Genomic DNA, 17,482 nt, shown 5'->3' on the forward strand with positions numbered 1-17,482 from the left:
GGCCATAGTAACCCACAGGCACAGCACTACAGCAACAATACTGTAGCTGCCAAGAAGCACTGCCCCATGTGAACAGATCTCAAAAGGTCACTTTTCCATGTCATCCCAGAAAACAGGCTAAGACCAAGTAGATATCAACCCTTATGCAGTCTCCTGATAATGTTTTTTCAGATTATTAGCACTTCACTCATTGGACCCAAGTACTTTTAATTTGCAGGAGAGTGCATAAGGTGTAGGAGTTGTCTGGTTTCATGATATTGGTGACCTATTCACAGAATAGGGCATAAGTATCAGATCGGTGGGGGTCTGACTCTCGGCACCTCCACTTGTCAGCTGTTTGAAGAGGTGCAGTGCTGGTGCTATCGCCGTGTCCTCTTCAGTGTTTACCTGCATGCCACCTAGATTGTAGTGGTGGTGCAGTGTAATTACAGTTGTTCATCTCATTCACTTGAATGGGGGAGTAATCTGTAGTATTCCTGCGCCGCCACTACAAAATGTACGCATGCAGATAACTGAACTGATATTTATGACCTGTCCTGAGGTCATTAATATCATGAAACCGGACAACCCCTTTAATATATACTTGGTCTTCGTCTGTTTTCTGTGGCCATATGGAAAGGTGAGCCCTCGTAATCTGTTGATATGGTGCAGTGCATGGCAGCCATTGTTGCTGTGGTGCTGTCCTGTGTCTGTGGGTTGGTTTGGCCCAGTGTCAAAGTGGATTAGTGTGATAGAAGGGATGCTGCTGGGCTCCTGGGTCTCATTGCCCATAGGTAGTGTTTTGTGGCAGTGGTTGCCAGGTGGTGCTGCACCACATTAGTGTAGGAATGCACTCTAAAGATGTGGCGAGTGGCGCTATGCATTCTGATCAAAACATATAGATCAATAAATCAATGCATGGCATGTGGATGTGTAATCCCTGTCATCTTCTCCAGAGTTGTTAAGAGGTACATGTTGTTCATTTTTTATCTATATCTTCTATCAGAGTAACAACCCATTATAAGAAAAGATGCTCTTGCAGTGTTATTTCACGCTGAATACAAATATTTGCTAAAAGAGACATCTCTGGAGAGGTTACAGGTCCTCTGTAAATATGTGGATAATGGCATGCTCCGGATTACCTATTGCCAGTTGTTCAAACTTTGCAGCTAGCTCTCTCATAGCTAATGCTTCCTCAGCTTCTGATTCCAGGCGAGAGAGCTCCTTCAGCAATTTGGAAGCAGCAAGTGCTGAGGTCACGGCTTCTGATCCCTGCAAAGTGCACCAATAGGAGACAGATATAATTTATCCAACTTACGAAGTACAGAAACTATGATGGTCCAGCTCCAGAAAGCAAACTCTTAGGCTTCGCTCACACTGTGTCTGCAGTGTTTGTTTGCTGTTTGTGCTGGGAAAGCAGGGCACCCTTATTATTGGGGGAACTTTCTAAGAAAAAAAGTTTGCCCACATCACATGACTTTTTAAAGAAAAATAACACTTTGGGGTGTAAGAAAAGATCCTAACCAGTCAACAGCTCTTCTTTATATGACATTCCATATCTTTTTTTTATCTCTTAATTGTATTAATTCATTTCCATAATGCACGCTGTGCCCCTCATTGCCTATTAAACATTTCTGTATACTACATTTAGAGTGATTGACCTTGGGGTACCATACTAGCTCTCAGAGAAGATGATTTGTGCTTTCTCTTTAACTTGCAAATTTGTATATTTCTGTTTTTCACTTTCTGGAGTTTTTAGGAGAGGTGTGTATACTGTAAGTGCTCTTCAACTTACCTATTTCTGATACAATTAGCCACTAGCCACTGGTTTCTTTGCGTCCTCTTTTAAACATGCCACCATCACATTCATACTCAAGAAGCTCTCCCTGGACCTATCTTCTTTACCCAGCTATCGCCCCATCTCACTACTCCCATTCGCATAAAAAACTCCTAGAACAACATGTCCATCTTGAACTGTCCTCCCATCTCTCATCACACTCATTCTTTGATCCACTACAGTTCGGCTTCTGACCCAATCACTCCACTGAAACCGCCCTAACCAAAGTCGTCAATGATCTACTAGCTAAACGTCATTACAGTAGTCTGCCTCCTTCCTGACCTGTCCTCTGCCTTTGACGCAGTCGATCACTCTCTCCTGTTGCAAACCCTCTCTTTTCTCGGCAAAGGGGTTTGGTATGCTGGTTTAGAAATATGCTTTTTTTTAAATCTCACCATTTCCCAGAAGTAAGTTGCCATTTCATTTCGATTCTGTAGAATTGCCCAAATGAAGAGATCGATCCAGGGGGATGTTGACTTTTTAGTGTCATATCTTTGATTTGAGTTTGGATTACTTATTGTCTGTAGAAAAGGATGCAGTAACAAGTTGTGTAAAAATAACATACAACATTTTTTTTTAAAATAATATCTAGTAATGTAGATATCTTTAACTTAAGCAGATAATATAATAATGCAACTTTGGATTAACTTTGAAGGCTGTGTCCATCTTTGCGATCAGTCTTGATAAAAAATGTCCTACGGTTTTGAATCTACAGCATCTATGGGACCTGTGTGTGCATGATTACAGACTACAAAGGAACTTTGTGAAGTCCAAGCGTCCAGTCATACTCTTTGTTGCTCACGTACATTTGGTAGGTTGGCAAGTAGTAGGATATGGATGGAAGGGAGAGTGACTGCAGGATCAGACTACACAGACTTTGTAGTCTGTAACCATGGAGACACACAGCCCTTCATAGGAGCTGAACCGATACAATGGTAGAAAAGTCAGAATTGCTTTTTATTTTATTTTAGATGCAATGAAGCATTAAAAATTGTTGCATGGTAGACACAGCCTATAATTGCACAGTTTGCAAGTTATAAATCAAACAGATATACATTTGTAGCAATGGAACCACACAAGTGTTATGAATCAAAATTTTCCTAAACGATACGCCATAAATGCCTCGCACATCTGGGACCCTCATCTATCTGAACAAAAGGTTAACTGTTTCTCATCTGCCCCATTCTCCATACACGTTATTGGAGAGCTGGCCACACTTTGACATAGCCTTATCGATTGAAGTCAGCAGGAGATGTGGAAGTGCACAGAGCTGCTTGTGCATCGCTTTCTATAACACTTATAGACTTCAACAGAGAGGGCCCCACACAATCACTGCCACCTCTCCACTGAATTATATGGTAAATGCAGCAGAGGGATCTGGGGAACAGGTGTCCCAGATCGCTATTCTCTAGGTAGATGGAGGTCTATCTAGAGAATAGCGTGGAATATGGAGTATTTATGACATATTTTGTTTGAAAGCCTTAAATGTCTAAGATGGGAATACCTCTTTAAAGCAGTGTGGCTACGTTTACACATCCCATTAATCATTATGGTCTATAGCCTATATAAGTTATATAGCCAAGCTAAATATCCATCCGTGGACAGCTGTTCCAGGGTGCTTGCCCCTCATCAGTATAGACTGATTCTGGCTGGCTGGGTACGATGCCTAGAAGGTGGCTTATGCAGGGTGCTGGATGCTACATTCCAGGCATCACCCCCACCAGCCAGAGGGTAGGCACCCTGAAACAGCTGTCTACAGATGGATATTTGGCTTGGCTATATTCCCTTGTCAAATCCCAATGCTTGTTAAAAAGTCAATTTTTTTACTCATAGAGAGCAACTTCAACAAGATGGTTGTTTTCCTTGGGAGATACAGTCAGGTCCATAAATATTGGGCCATCAACACAACTAACATTTTTGGCTCTATGCACCACCACAATGGATTTGAAATGAAATGAACAAGGTGTGCTTTAACTGCAGACTGTCAGCTTTAATTTGAGGGCATTTACATCCAAATCAGGTGAACGGTGTAGGAATTACAACAGTTTGCATATGTGCCTGCCACTTGTTAAGGGACCAAAAGTAATGGGACAGAATAATAATCATAAATCAAACTTTCACTTTTTAATACTTGGTTGCAAATCCTTTGCAGTCAATTACAGCCTGAAGTCTGGAACGCATAGACATCACCAGAGGGTGGGTTTCATCCCTGGTGATGCTCTGCCAGGCCTCTACTGCAACTGTCTTCAGTTCCTGCTTGTTCTTGGGGCATTTTCCCTTCCCAATGGTTTACATCGTAGTGAAGCCTCTGTATTCACTCTGGTGAAGTCTTCTCTTGATTGTTGACTTTGACAAACATACACCTACCTCCTGGAGAGTGTTCTTGATCTGGCCAACTGTTGTGAAGGGTGTTTTCTTCACCAGGGAAAGAATTCTTCGGTCATCCACCACAGTTGTTTTCCGTGGTCTTCCGGGTCTTTTGGTGTTGCTGAGCTCACCAGTGTGTTCCTTCTTTTTAAGGATGTTCCAAACAGTTGTTTTGGCCACGTCTAAGGTTTTTGCTATCTCTCTGATGGGTTTGTTTTGTTTTTTTCAGCCTAATGATGGCTTGCTTCACTGATAGTGACAGCTCTTTGGATCTCATCTTGAGAGTTGACAGCAACAGATTCCAAATGCAAATAGCACACTTGAAATGAACTCTGGACCTTTTATCTACTCATTGTAATTGGGATAATGAGGGAATAACACACCTGGCCATGGAACAGCTGAGAAGCCAATTGTCCCATTACTTTTGGTCCCTTAACAAGTGCGAGGCACATATGCAAACTGTTGTAATTCCTACACCGTTCACCTGATTTGGATGTAAATACCCTCAAATTAAAGCTGACAGTCTGCAGTTAAAGCACACCTTGTTCGTTTCATTTCAAATCCATTGTGGTGGTGTATAGAGCCAAAAATGTTACAATTGTGTCAACGTCCCAATATTTATGGACCTGACTGTACCTCTTTGCATATTTTCTCCCATAGAGCATAACCAATAACTCTCCATACCATGAAGTATTTCCAGTAAGTCTGCATACAGGACTGGTCTCTTTAAGGAAATCCAGCAGCCTGCCTAAACCTCTTCAGATAGAACCTCAAATTCCTTCAACTCTATTTGACCTCTGACTAATTCCATAGACTTCTGGTGCTCTCACTTAATCGAATGAAGCATTGACTGCTCCGGTCTGTCACATCTCCATGGAAATCAGTGGGTTTCAAACTCTCTCCTCCCTTTTGTCACAGGGAGTATGATGCACATACCATCTGGCCACCTACTTATCAATACTTTGTTCTACCAAGGAATATTCAAGGCAACAGGTTGCTATAATTTAAAATAATTAAATGAGTGACATATGTGGCGTCAGTACATACAGTGGGGTTTCTCCTGTTGACAGAGTTCTTGGTATTTCCAAGCACATGTGTATAGAATGGGGAACAGACATCACCCATTAGCTCTCGCAGAATTTTGGCAACTTCGTAGAGCTTGAAGTCATGTCCTTTGCCTTCCATGTCAACCGGTAAGTAGTCCTGGTGATACTGTCCTTTGTTACTCTCTCTGTGCTCTTCATGTTTGCGCTGAAGTAAATGGAAAAGGATCGTATTATCCAGTACAGAGCTGTAAAGCTCCTCCAGTTGTCCATATGTGAGGTAATCTACAATGTTCATCCCATTGTCCACAAATAGCTTTACAAAGCTGGGCTTGTCATTCACTAATGCGTCCGTCATTGTGTCTTCAAGATCACAAGCCTATAAAGAAGAGTCAAAAGTCAGTTCATAGAATAATTAACTTGTCATTTTAATGAATTATGCTGACAATCAAATACATAGAGCAACTTGAAGCTCTTAGGCCTTGGTGCCATAAGTTCACTGATGACAACTCCACATTTGATTACATCGCATATAGCATAATTATAGTACTAAAATATCATTATTCGTCACAAGAAAGACAATGTGGAACTTGTTCTTTTGTTAAAATGTACTTCTGTCTAGAGAGACTATCTAGACTCCATCATAAACATACCCTCAGAGCTTGTCTGAGCATCCATACACACATTTGACTTAACTTTTAGGGAGATTAAAGGGGTTTTCCGATATCAGTATCTGAACACCAATCAGCTGTTTGAAGAGACTGCGGAACTACGCTCAGCTCTTGAATGATGCTGAGCTGGGTCCAGGCCACGTGACCAACCTGTCTTCACTAGCCTAGGTTGAGCTGCGAGAAGACCACAAGTGCTGGAGTGCCGCAGCCTTCTCAAACAGCTGATTATGGGGGTCCCAGGTGTTGGACCCCGACTGTTTAGATACTGATGACCTATCCAGAGGATAGGTCATCAGTATATAAAAGATGGAAATTTTTGGAGATTTAGATAATGCTTCGTTCACATGTCAGTGATTTTGAGCCAAAACCAGGTGCGGCTCTAAACACAGAACAGGTGCAGATCTTTCCCTTATACCTTATGTCTGTGGAGGCTCCCATCCTGGTTTTGGCTCACAATCACTGATGGAAATCACTGACCAAAACACTGACGTGTTAATAAGGCTTAAATCAGCATGGATCAACAGATTTTATTTGCAGATTTTTCATTCAGTTGGAAATTCAATCTAAAAACTGCTGTTTTTGGCATTAGAATCAGAATAAGGCTACATTGACATGACCAGATTTTCGGTTTGCGTCCGATCCGCATTTCTTGAGGCTGCAAAAATTGTTTAAGCTGGCTATACACATTAGTCTTTTGTCGACCAAACTCGACAAGAACAGCGGGGTCAGCCGACACACAAATGTATATGGGGAGCTCCCGACTCTCCCCTGACAGATCATGTCGAAGCATTGAGTGAAAGGAATATTTTCACCAAATCCTTTTGTTTTCCTTGGAAATAAGCTGTTTCTTCGCTTTTCCCATAAAATACACAGAAAAATTTGTCTGATCCTAACTTCCAATCCAATCAGGGACAACGCTTGCATGGAGTTTTCATGTTTTGCCTGTGTTGGCATGGGTTTTCTCACACACATTTAAAAGAAATTCCTTATTGATAGGGAATGTAGTCTGTGAGCTCCACTGAGGACAGCGAGTGATGATAATCTCTGTAATGCGCTACAGAATATGTTGGCGCTGTATAAGCATATAACTACCCCACAATGAATGTGTTGCCCATGTGTCAGATGACTGCACATTTACACTTGCCAATTAATAGAAATAAGCACTTGGACTATTGGTCTATTATATCTTCCCATGTAGATCGGCCCTCCATGGGGAAAAACTATGGGCCAGATTTATCATTACTCTGACCGCTCACTCCACTTTCACATATGGCTAAAGTCAGTTTTAGCCAAGTCAGATTTATGATCAGCCCTTTAAGACTGTAATAAATGTGGTTTGACGGTAGCAGTTTATCCGTCAGTAAGCAGCTTTACAAAAGTCGCACATCTTTACGAAAAAGTCGCACGTTTTTATGAAAAAGTCGCATGTTCTATTAAAAAGTCTCATAAGATAAGCATGGTCCTCACTGGAGTGAAATTGGGACTTTTTTGCGACTTTTTTGCGACTTTTTTAAATAGTCCCAATAGTAAATCTGTCTAGAGATTCATTTACATAAGAAAACACGCCCACTTTCAGAAAACTGGCGAGCATAGTGCAGAGCAGAAAAAAGTCGCAAATTTGTGCGCAGTTTTAGCGTTTGGGACTTTTTTGGGACTTTTTCACTCCATTATTCTGACCTGAGCTAATGATAAATCTGGCCCTATGTATATAAGAAATGATAGTCTGAACCAAACATGAGAAAGTACTGTACATAAGAAAGCATGTGTTCAGGAAATTGCCAATTGTGCATTCTTCCAACAGGAAATCCATGTCTGCAGGAACCTGTGTATTTAAGGCTGATAAAAAAACTCTGTCTCTTTACAGCAGGCATATCAGTAATCTGTGAGTCAGAAGGCCCATTACAATACTCAGCATCTACTCAATGCCGAATATCTAGGTCAGATGTAAACTGCGGACAGGATGAAAATTACACTATGATTCCTCTTTGATATTAATTTTTATTCCTGGCCGTAGTTCGTTCAGTTTAACAGAAAGCCAAAAATACTTTGGTCTGAAATTACACAAAGGAATGCAAGTAAATGGCGAGGAAAGGGCGTTACCCTGAATAAAACATTCCACTCGTACTCAGCCCTATTGTCATTGGACAAGCGTATGATCTATGGTTACTTAACAGGAAAAAACATGCTAAAGGTTCTAGCAGCACAAACGCCAGAGCAAGATCTCAGATGACAATCTGATACTCTATGCACTTAAAGGGCTTCCTTGGCAGTCACTAAATAAAGGTTAAAGGGGTTGTCCAGTACGATCTACATGAAACGGAATTACTGAATAATGTTGTAAAATGTTCTGATATTCTGTGTTTCAATTCCTGCAATTGCTGCTTTCAGTAAATGGAAACATTCATTATTTACAGTGAGAGGCAAAAAATCCAGTCTGAGGTATTCCTGCAGCTAAAAGTTGTGTTACAATGTATCAATTTAGGAAAATTTCAGTGAGTTGAACGCGGCTCAAGAAATGTCTTTTGTGCCCTAGATAGTTATTACCCACACTAATACGTTGTAACAAAGCGTAGCTGTGAGCATGACTAAGGCCTCGTTCACATCACCTTTTCTCCTCTTCTGTTCTCCGGCTCCGTTGAGGAGAAGGAGAACGGAAAGGACGGATTCTGCAGATAACTGAGACCTAACTGAGCGTAACGGAGCCTAAAGACCCCATAGACTATAATGGGGTCCTTTCGGTGTCCGCGCAGACAAAAGTCCTGCAAGTCCTGAAAGTCCTGGAGACGAAAGTCTATGGGAATCAAAACTAATCCGTCTGGGTCCTGTTATGCAAGACGGAAAACAAAGTCGGTCTTGCATAACGGGACCCAGACGGATCTGTTATGCTTTCCCATAGACTTCTATTAGGACGGAGAGCAAACGGAATGTCTTTTAAAGGCTTCCGTTTTGCATTCCGTCATAATACAAGTCTATGGCAGAAGAACAGATCCGTCTTATGGATTCCGTTATTTTCCGTTATAACCATGTTATAACAGAAAGCCATAACAGAATCCCTAACGCTAGTGTGAACCCACCCTTACATTGTTTTCACTGCCGGTTCGATTTTTTTCTGTTTTTATGACCAGGCACAAAACAGAATGCTGCCAGAACGGAAGACAACCTGATGCATCCTGAGCGGATCTCTTTCCATTCAGAATGCATGAGAAGTAAACGGAAACTTTCTTCCGGTATTGAAATCCTCTGCCAAATCTCAATACCAGAAAACAACAACCCAAGTGTGAAAGTAGCCTAATCCAGAACTATCCTATGCAAGGGCTGGATTAGAAAAACAGTGGCAAAAAGCTTCTAAAACCTTGTCTAAAAATTCTTCCAAAAACCTCGCTCAAAATTTCTAAACCACTAGTAAAAAAACTCCTCTAAAATGGTACCAAATTAAAACTCTTCAACCAAAAACAACCTGTTTTCAACTACTGCTCTGCTACAAATTTTTATTATACTGTGGATTTAAGCCATCTGAACATTTCCTCACAGATGAATTAGCTAAATTGTAATTGGGATTATGACAAGCAGCTGCTACAGCACCAAGGGTCTGGTAAGACCTCGTTCACATCTCCATTTACGAGATCCTGCTGTCTGGACTAAAAAACTTTATTTTTCTCTAACCAAAACCCAGCATTTATGTTGGAAATCGGATGCATCGCAGCCGGACCTCATTGCAGTCAATAGGGATCCAGCGGTGAAGGCTGCTCTGTGCTGGAACAGCCTGATGGATCTCCTAACTAGGGATGAGCGAATCGACTTCGGATGAAACATCCAAAGTCGATTTGCATAATACTTTGTTTGAATACTGTACTGAGCGAGCACTCCATGCAGTATTAGAATGTATTGGCTCCTATGAGCTGAAGTTATTACTTCGCGAAGTCTCCGCGAGACTTCGCATAATAACTTCAGAAATCAATTTGTACTGTAAAAAAACATTTCCCGACCTCGGGTTCGGTTCCAAGGTACCACTTGGAACTGAACCAGAGTTTGGGAAATGTTTTTTTTTTACAGTAGAAATTGATTTATGAAGTTATTATTCCGTTTTTGGGGACAAAACGGAAGCGAAGAATATTAACGCTAGTGTGAAAATAGCCTAACACAGGGAGATGTGCTGCAGATAAATCGTACACCTTTCATCCTGATAAAATATGCAAATCAGCCGACAAATGAGCAATTCCTTGTTTACCGACTGATCAGCTGCAAGATTATACCGGCCAAATATAAGATATCAGCGCTCCTATGAACACTTGTTCCCATTAATTGTCCCAAATATTGTGCTGCAGCATAACCCCTGAAACCGAAGAGTTATACTTACCTGCTCCCCACCGCTCTGGTCCTTCGCACTACCCCGCTGTTTACACCTGGCAGTGCATGGACATGGTCATACACCACTCCAGCCAATGACTGGCTTAGGCGGTGATGTGGCCACAAGCAGCTTGTCACTTCTGAAGCCAGTCATTGACTGAAGCCGTGCATGTGACCATGGCCAGGCACTGCCAGGTGTAAACAGCACGGGGACTGGAAGATGGAGGCAGCGCAGAGGACCAGAGCAGTGTGGAGCATGTAAGGCCGAATACACACGGCCGTTGTTCACGGCCGTGAGCGGTCCGTGGTGCCGCGGCCTGGATTCCTGCTGAGAGCAGGAGCGCACGGCGTCATTGGTTGCTATGACGCCGTGCGCTCCCTGCTGCCGCCACAGTACAGTAATACACTGGTATAGATCATACCAGTGTATTACTGTACTGTGGCGGCAGCAGCGAGCGCACGGCGTCATAGCAACCAATGACGCCGTGCGCTCCTGCTCTCAGCAGGAATCCAGGCCGCGGCACCACGAACCGCTCACGGCCGTGAACAACGGCCGTGTGCATTCGGCCTAATTATGAATCTTCTATTTCAGAGGCCATGCTGCAGGAACTTGTTTAAAAACATTTTTACCGAAAAAGTGGCGACATTTCCTTCCATCCTGCCTCCTATTCATAAATCTGTGCTTTTCTTCACTGCAGAGGACGGAGCTCACTGGTTATTACCATCTCCTCCCAATCCAGTTATATAGGCGCCCTGCAGTAACCAGTAAGCACTTTACCTTGCTAGTGGGGAAGGCGCTTATTGGTTAACACTTTAAGGACCGGCCTGAAAAGGCCTTAATGACCAGACACACGTGGTGCTTCAAATGGTTGTTTTTATTTTACAACAAATCTTATTTGTTGGACTACCAAAATAATTTTTGAAGCAATTAGTATTTTGGTGGAAACTGTACAAAACGTTTTTAAAAAGTATTTTTTTTTCAAACTAGATCTCCTTATTCTTTAAATATGCAAAATGACACCAAAATAAATAATTTTTATTAGTTCCCTATTTTGTGTAGGTCGTTTTGTTATATAATATGTATAGTTTCAGGTGAATGGGGCAATAATGGTGATTGTTTTGGTTGGTGTGGGTGTTTTTTCTTTTATGTATTTTATTTTATTTTTATTGTTGTTTTTTAACTTAATTTTTAATATATTTCTGCTACATAAGATGTCCCCCAAGAGGTCATAAAAAGACCTTGGGGGACACCGTCACTTTTTAAAATTTTGCACTTTTTCCATTTAATTTTTTCCTTTTATTTGTATTTTATTAATATTTTATTGTATTTTTTTTATAATTGGTTCATTACTTTTTTTTTTTAAATATATTTTTGCCACATAAAATGTCCCACAAGAGGTCATAAAAAAACTGTTGGAAAAACAACAAACACTTTTCCTTTTTATTTAATTTGTATTTTATTTTTATTTTTTTAGAATTTTCAATTATTTTTTTTAAATATATTTTTGCTACATAATATGTCCCCAAAGGGGTCATAAAAAGACTGTTGTGGGACAGTGAACACTTTTATTTAGCACTTTTTCCTGTGAAGAAGTTCGGGTTTGGGTACCAAACATGCGTGATTTTTACAATGTTTTGCACTCGCGCTGAAAAATCGCGGGTGTTCCCGTAACGCACCCGCACCTTTTCCCGCAACGCCCGTCTGAAAGAGGCCTAACATTTTTGGCTCTATACACCACCACAATGGATTTGAAATGAAACGAACAAGATGTGCTTTAACTGCAGACTGTCAGCTTTAATTTGAGGGCATTTACATCCAAATCAGTTTTTATATGTGCCTCCCACTTGTTAAGGAACCAAAAGTAATGGGACATAATAATAATCATAAATCAAACTTTCACTTTTTAATACTTGGTTGCAAATCCTTTGCAGTCAATTACAGCCTGAAGTCTGGAACGCATAGACATCACCAGACGCTGGGTTTCATCCCTGGTGATGCTCTGCCAGGCCTCTACTGCAACTGTCTTTAGTTCCTGCATGTTCTTGGGGCATTTTCCCTTCAGTTTTGTCTTCAGCAAGTGAAATGCATGCTCAATCGGATTCAGGTCAGGTGATTGACTTGGCCATTGCATAACATTCCACTTCTTTCCCTTAAAAAACTCTTTGGTTGCTTTTGCAGTATGCTTTGGGTCATTGTCCATCTGCACTGTGAAGCACTGTCTAATGAGTTCTGAAGCATTTGGCTGAATATGAATAGACAATATTGCCCGAAACACTTCAGAATTAATCCTGCTGCTTTTGTCAGCAGTCACATCATCAATAAATACAAGAGAACGAGTTCCATTGGAAGCCATACATGCCCACGCCATGACACTACCACCACCATGCTTCACTGATGAGGTGGTCTGCTTAGGATCATGAGCAGTTCCTTTCCTTCTTCATACTCTTCTCTTCCGATCACTCTGGTACAAGTAGGGTTGTTGCGGGTATCGAAATTTCGATACCCAATCGATACTTTTGTCCCGGTATCGATACGATACCGGGATTTCCGTTTTTTCGATACTGGGCTGCGCTTCTGCGCAGTCTAGTATCTCTGAACATGAGCGCGCTGCTATCGGCGCGCTCATGTTCTCTCTCAGCAGCACGGGGAGAAGGAAGCTGTCCTCCCTCCCCCTGTGCTGCTGCCGCTGCCACCAATGAGAAGAGAGGGGCGGAGGAGGGGCGGCAATGAGAAGAGAGGGGCGGAGGAGGGGCGGCAATGAGAAGAGAGGGGCGGGCGCACTGCGCCACCAATGATAGGATTACTATCGGAGCGATGGGAGGAGACATCAGCTTCACTAGTGGGCGTTCCTTTTCCCTGCGCTGCGATTGGACATCGCTACAGCCAGTGAGAAGGAACGCCCACTAGTGAAGCTGATGTCTCCTCCCATCGCTCCGATAGTAATCAGCAGCATGTGGAGCAGGAGAGGAGACAGTAATGGGGCACTGCGGGCGAACGGAGCGGCGCCCAGGACTAAATGGTGAGTGCTGAGACATCGCTGGGCGCCGCTCTGTGTGGCCTAATAGTGAAAGTCTGGACTCATATACAGTAGTCAGTCTTTAACTCATACAGGAGGCGGGTGCCGTCAGCAGAATCGCATTGCCGGCACCCTGCCCCTGACAGGGAGCTGCGATCAGCGGCAGTTAACTGCCGCTGATCTGCTAGTACCCGCCTCCTGTATAAAGGGGTAAAATCATTGGTGGTGCAGTGTGCCCCCCCCCCCCTCAATCCCCCCATCCCATTAAAATCATTGGTGGCACAGTGCGCCGGCCCCTCTCAACCCTCCAGTATTAAAATCATTGGTGGCAGTGGCCACAGGGACCTCTCCACTCCCCCTCATTGGTGGTGCAGTGGCAGCTTCTGATCGGAGCCCCAGCTGTGTAAGCCTGGGGCTCCGATCGGTTACCATGGCAGCCAGGACGCTACAGAAGCCCTGGTTGCCATGGTAACATCCCTGATGCTGTGTGCACAAAGCACAGAGCAGCAGGGACAGTGTGGAGTCCTATTCACCCTGATAGAGATCTATCAGGGTGAATAGGAAAAGGGATGAAAGATCCCAGGTTCTAGCCCCTAAGGGGGGAAATAGTTATTAAATAAAAAGTGAAAAAAAAAAAACCACTAAAATATGAAGTATAAATCACCCCCCTTTTCCCAATTTCACATATAAAATATATAAATAAACATATTACATCGCCACGTCAGAAAAGTCCAAACTATTAAAATATAAAAAAAAAATCTAGGTGGTGAATGCCGGAACAGAAAAAATAAAATAAAAACTGCGCGATTCGCCATTTTTAAAAATGAGGAATGCACGTGGCTTTTTTTGTTTATTTTTTTCGCATGGTATCGAATGGTATCGAGTATCGCAATACTTTTTCATGGTATCGAAACCGAATCAAAAATTTGGTATCGCAACAACTCTAGGTACAAGTTGATCTTGGTCTCATCTGTCCATAGGATGTTGTTCCAGAACTGTGAAGGCTTTTTTAGATGTCGTTTGGCAAACTCTAATCTGGCCTTCCTGTTTTTGAGGCTCACCAATGGTTTACATCTTGTGGTAAACCCTCTGTATTCACTCTGGTGAAGTCTTCTCTTGATTGTTACTTTGACACACATACACCTACCTCCTGGAGAGTGTTCTTGATCTGGCCAACTGTTGTGAAGGGTGTTTTCTTCACCAGGGAAAAAATTAATCGGTCATCCACCACAGTTGTTTTCCAAAAAGGGGAAAGCAGTCGGCACTTCTCTTTTCTGTAATACTCTTAAAGATGTAATTGTATCACATACAGCATAGTACCTTGTTGCAACAATGTAGAGAATTGTTGCACCTTATGATTTGTATCTCCGTTCCCATGGTGATGTGACTTCATCACGTTCGACGCCCATGTAGGCGGCCTATTTAAATGTGTTTCATGCAATAGTTCATTATGCTTGACAAAGGCTCACACCTGAGCCGAAACACGTGTCGCATCTGTGCTATTTCCTCCTATGCTGAAATAAAAGTTTGAAGATTCCACCTGTGAAGTGCCGGTCTTCTGTTCCATACAGTTGTTTTCCGTGGTCTTCCGGGTCTTTTGGTGTTGCTGAGCTCATCGGTGCGTTCCTTCTTTTTAAGAATGTTCCAAACAGTTGTTTTGGCCACGCCATGGCCACACCATGTTTTTGCTATCTCTCTGATGGGTTTGTTTTTTGTTTTTTTCAGCCTAATGATGGCTTGCTTCACTGATAGTGACAGCTCTTTGGATCTCATCTTGAGAGTTGACAACAACAGATTCAAAATGCAAATAGCACACTTGAAATGAACTCTGGACCTTTTATCTGCTCATTGTAATTGGGATAATGAGGGAATAACACACCTGGCCATGGAACAGCTGAGAAGCCAATTGTCCCATTACTTTTGGTTCCTTAACAAGTGGGAGGCACATATGCAAACTGTTTTAATTCCTACACCGTTCACCTGATTTGGATGTAAATACCCTCAAATTAAAGCTGACAGTCTGCAGTTAAAGCACATCTTGTTCGCTTCATTTCAAATCCATTGTGGTGGTGTATAGAGCCAAAAATGTTACAATTGTGTTGATGTCCCAATATTTATGGACCTGACTGTAATTTGTCCCCAAGAGGTCACTGAAAGACCTTTGGGGGACAATAAGTGACTTTTTTTTTACTATTTCCACTGTAACTGGAGCATTCAAAGGAGACCCAGTTACAGGGAAACCAGCCTGCTGGGGACTTTGTACCAGGGCAGAGCTGATCAGGGTCTACTGACCTGCAGCTCTGCGCTCCTCTGCCCCCAAGACACCCAGCAATCACGTGATCGCCGGGTGCACACTGCAGAGCGCTCAGAGGAGAAGGCAGAAGCGCTGATAAAGCGCTTCTGTCTTCTCCTAGGCTTCCCCGCTCTCACTAATAGCCGGGGACCCTTTCCGCTCCTGCTACAGTGCAGGAGAAAAACCTGTGATCCATCCGCAGTGCTGCGCTCCGGGCAGAAACACGCAAACCATGGCTCTAGGGACCGCAGGTTGTACACCCCAACTCTAGGCAATACTGATACACTGCATTTATCCCTAGTGGAGGGCCTGAAGGGGTGATGCACAGAAATTTTTGGTACATTTTGAATCGCTGTGTCAAGCTGTCACTCTCAATCCCTCAAGGCACAAGGTAATGAATGGATTTTTACTATGCCTGGAGTGTTCCTTTAACTACTCTACTAACTGGATTATTCTTTAAAAGGGGTTCTACGGGAATAAAAAAAATGAAAATACTAATTTATGATAAATATATTCCCAAATATCTTTCATTAGTTATAATGGTTCGTTTTGTTTAGGGAGCAATCATTAGGAGAAATAAAATGGCCGCCGTCCTATTAGTGCACACAAAACCTGTCCTAATCACACAGCAGTTATTTCACAACACAGAGCTAAAGAGCTTCTCTGTTTGTCGGTATACAGCTGAAAAGATCTTCAGCTTAATCTCTGTAAGAAAAGAGTTCATGAAGAGACATTAAGTACAGAGGGGAGGGTGTGGATAATGAGCAGCAGCTATTATATGCAGTCTTCATTTTACCACAGCCCCACAGTATGTCCTGTCCATCCTCTCTGTACTTCATGTCTCATCATGGACTCCATTTCTCCAGAGATTCAGCTGAAGATCTTATCAGCTGTGTTAAGGATCATAATCCCTGACAAGTAGAGCAGAGAGGAGGATGGTGCAGCTCTTTAGCTCAGTGTTGTGAAGTAACTTGTCCTGCTGTGTGATTAGGACAGATTTTGTGTGTACTAATAGGACGGCAGCCATTTTATTTCCCCTGATGATTGCTTAATAGACAACATGAGCCCTTATAAATAATGAAAGGTATTTGGGAATATATTTATTCCAAAGTAATATTTAAGTATTTTCATTTTCTTAATTCCCGGAGAACACCTTTAAAGTAGTGGTCTCCAACTTACAGTTCTTCCGCTGTTGTAAAACTGCATGCTGGCAAACTTGGAGCTGTAGTTTTACAACAGTTAGAAAGCCACAGGTTAGAGACCACCACCGCAGACCATCAGTGTTGTAATGAATTTATCTTGCCACTGGTCCGTCAACTCAGTAATACCCACCAAGTCTAATGAATGGATTTGTTTTAAACACTAGAATAGCAAGCACAATATATATATATATATAAACACAGATGAAAAATATTTATATTGGCACTGTACCCTCCAGTGAATTTCGCCGTGAAACAATTCAGTCTTGGCAATGTCTTCCCTGTTCCAGGCTACAGCTAACTTCAGCTCATCCAAGTATTCTGTGGCATCACTTGATTGCTTCTTGCAAGCTGTGTTATAATCAGAAATGTATTTAATGGCCAGTTTTTATATATATATATATATATATATATATATATATAATGTAATACTGTCAAACATTACTGGTGTACCTTTTACTAGAGCTTTCAAAATCACAGTCTCAAAATCCTCTGTCCCATCAGCATCGGAATATACTGTGACCAGATCTCGATTTTCAACAATTTTCTCAATCTGAATTTCAAAGAAGAATTTGTCATACCATTATCTAAACATATGTATCAGCCTTTTAATGCAAGCTTCATAAGGATATAGTTTAAGTACAATGTTCACTGAGTCAATTACAGACATTAGCAATCATGTGATTCATAAGAAAAAAAAACTCAATATTTTATGAAATATGAAAAAAT

At 42.0% G+C, this 17,482-nt stretch overlaps 1 protein-coding gene across 2 annotated transcripts in view; it reads right to left on the reverse strand.

The window, feature by feature from the left end:
• Positions 1-17,482, reverse strand: part of TRPM4 (transient receptor potential cation channel subfamily M member 4) — a 163,603-nt gene that overhangs the window by 31,671 nt on the left and 114,450 nt on the right. For both annotated transcript variants that reach the window (XM_040433432.1, XM_040433439.1), the window contains exons 9-13: positions 17,207-17,306; positions 16,986-17,104; positions 5,231-5,605; positions 2,212-2,337; positions 1,122-1,251 (exon numbers count right to left, since the gene is read on the reverse strand). In XM_040433432.1, coding sequence (XP_040289366.1) covers positions 1,122-1,251; positions 2,212-2,337; positions 5,231-5,605; positions 16,986-17,104; positions 17,207-17,306 — 850 coding nt within the window. The remainder of the gene's footprint in view (positions 1-1,121; positions 1,252-2,211; positions 2,338-5,230; positions 5,606-16,985; positions 17,105-17,206; positions 17,307-17,482) is intronic.

Source organism: Bufo bufo, chromosome 1 (assembly GCF_905171765.1).
Source record: "Bufo bufo chromosome 1, aBufBuf1.1, whole genome shotgun sequence".
NCBI classification, from domain to species: Eukaryota; Metazoa; Chordata; class Amphibia; order Anura; family Bufonidae; genus Bufo; species Bufo bufo.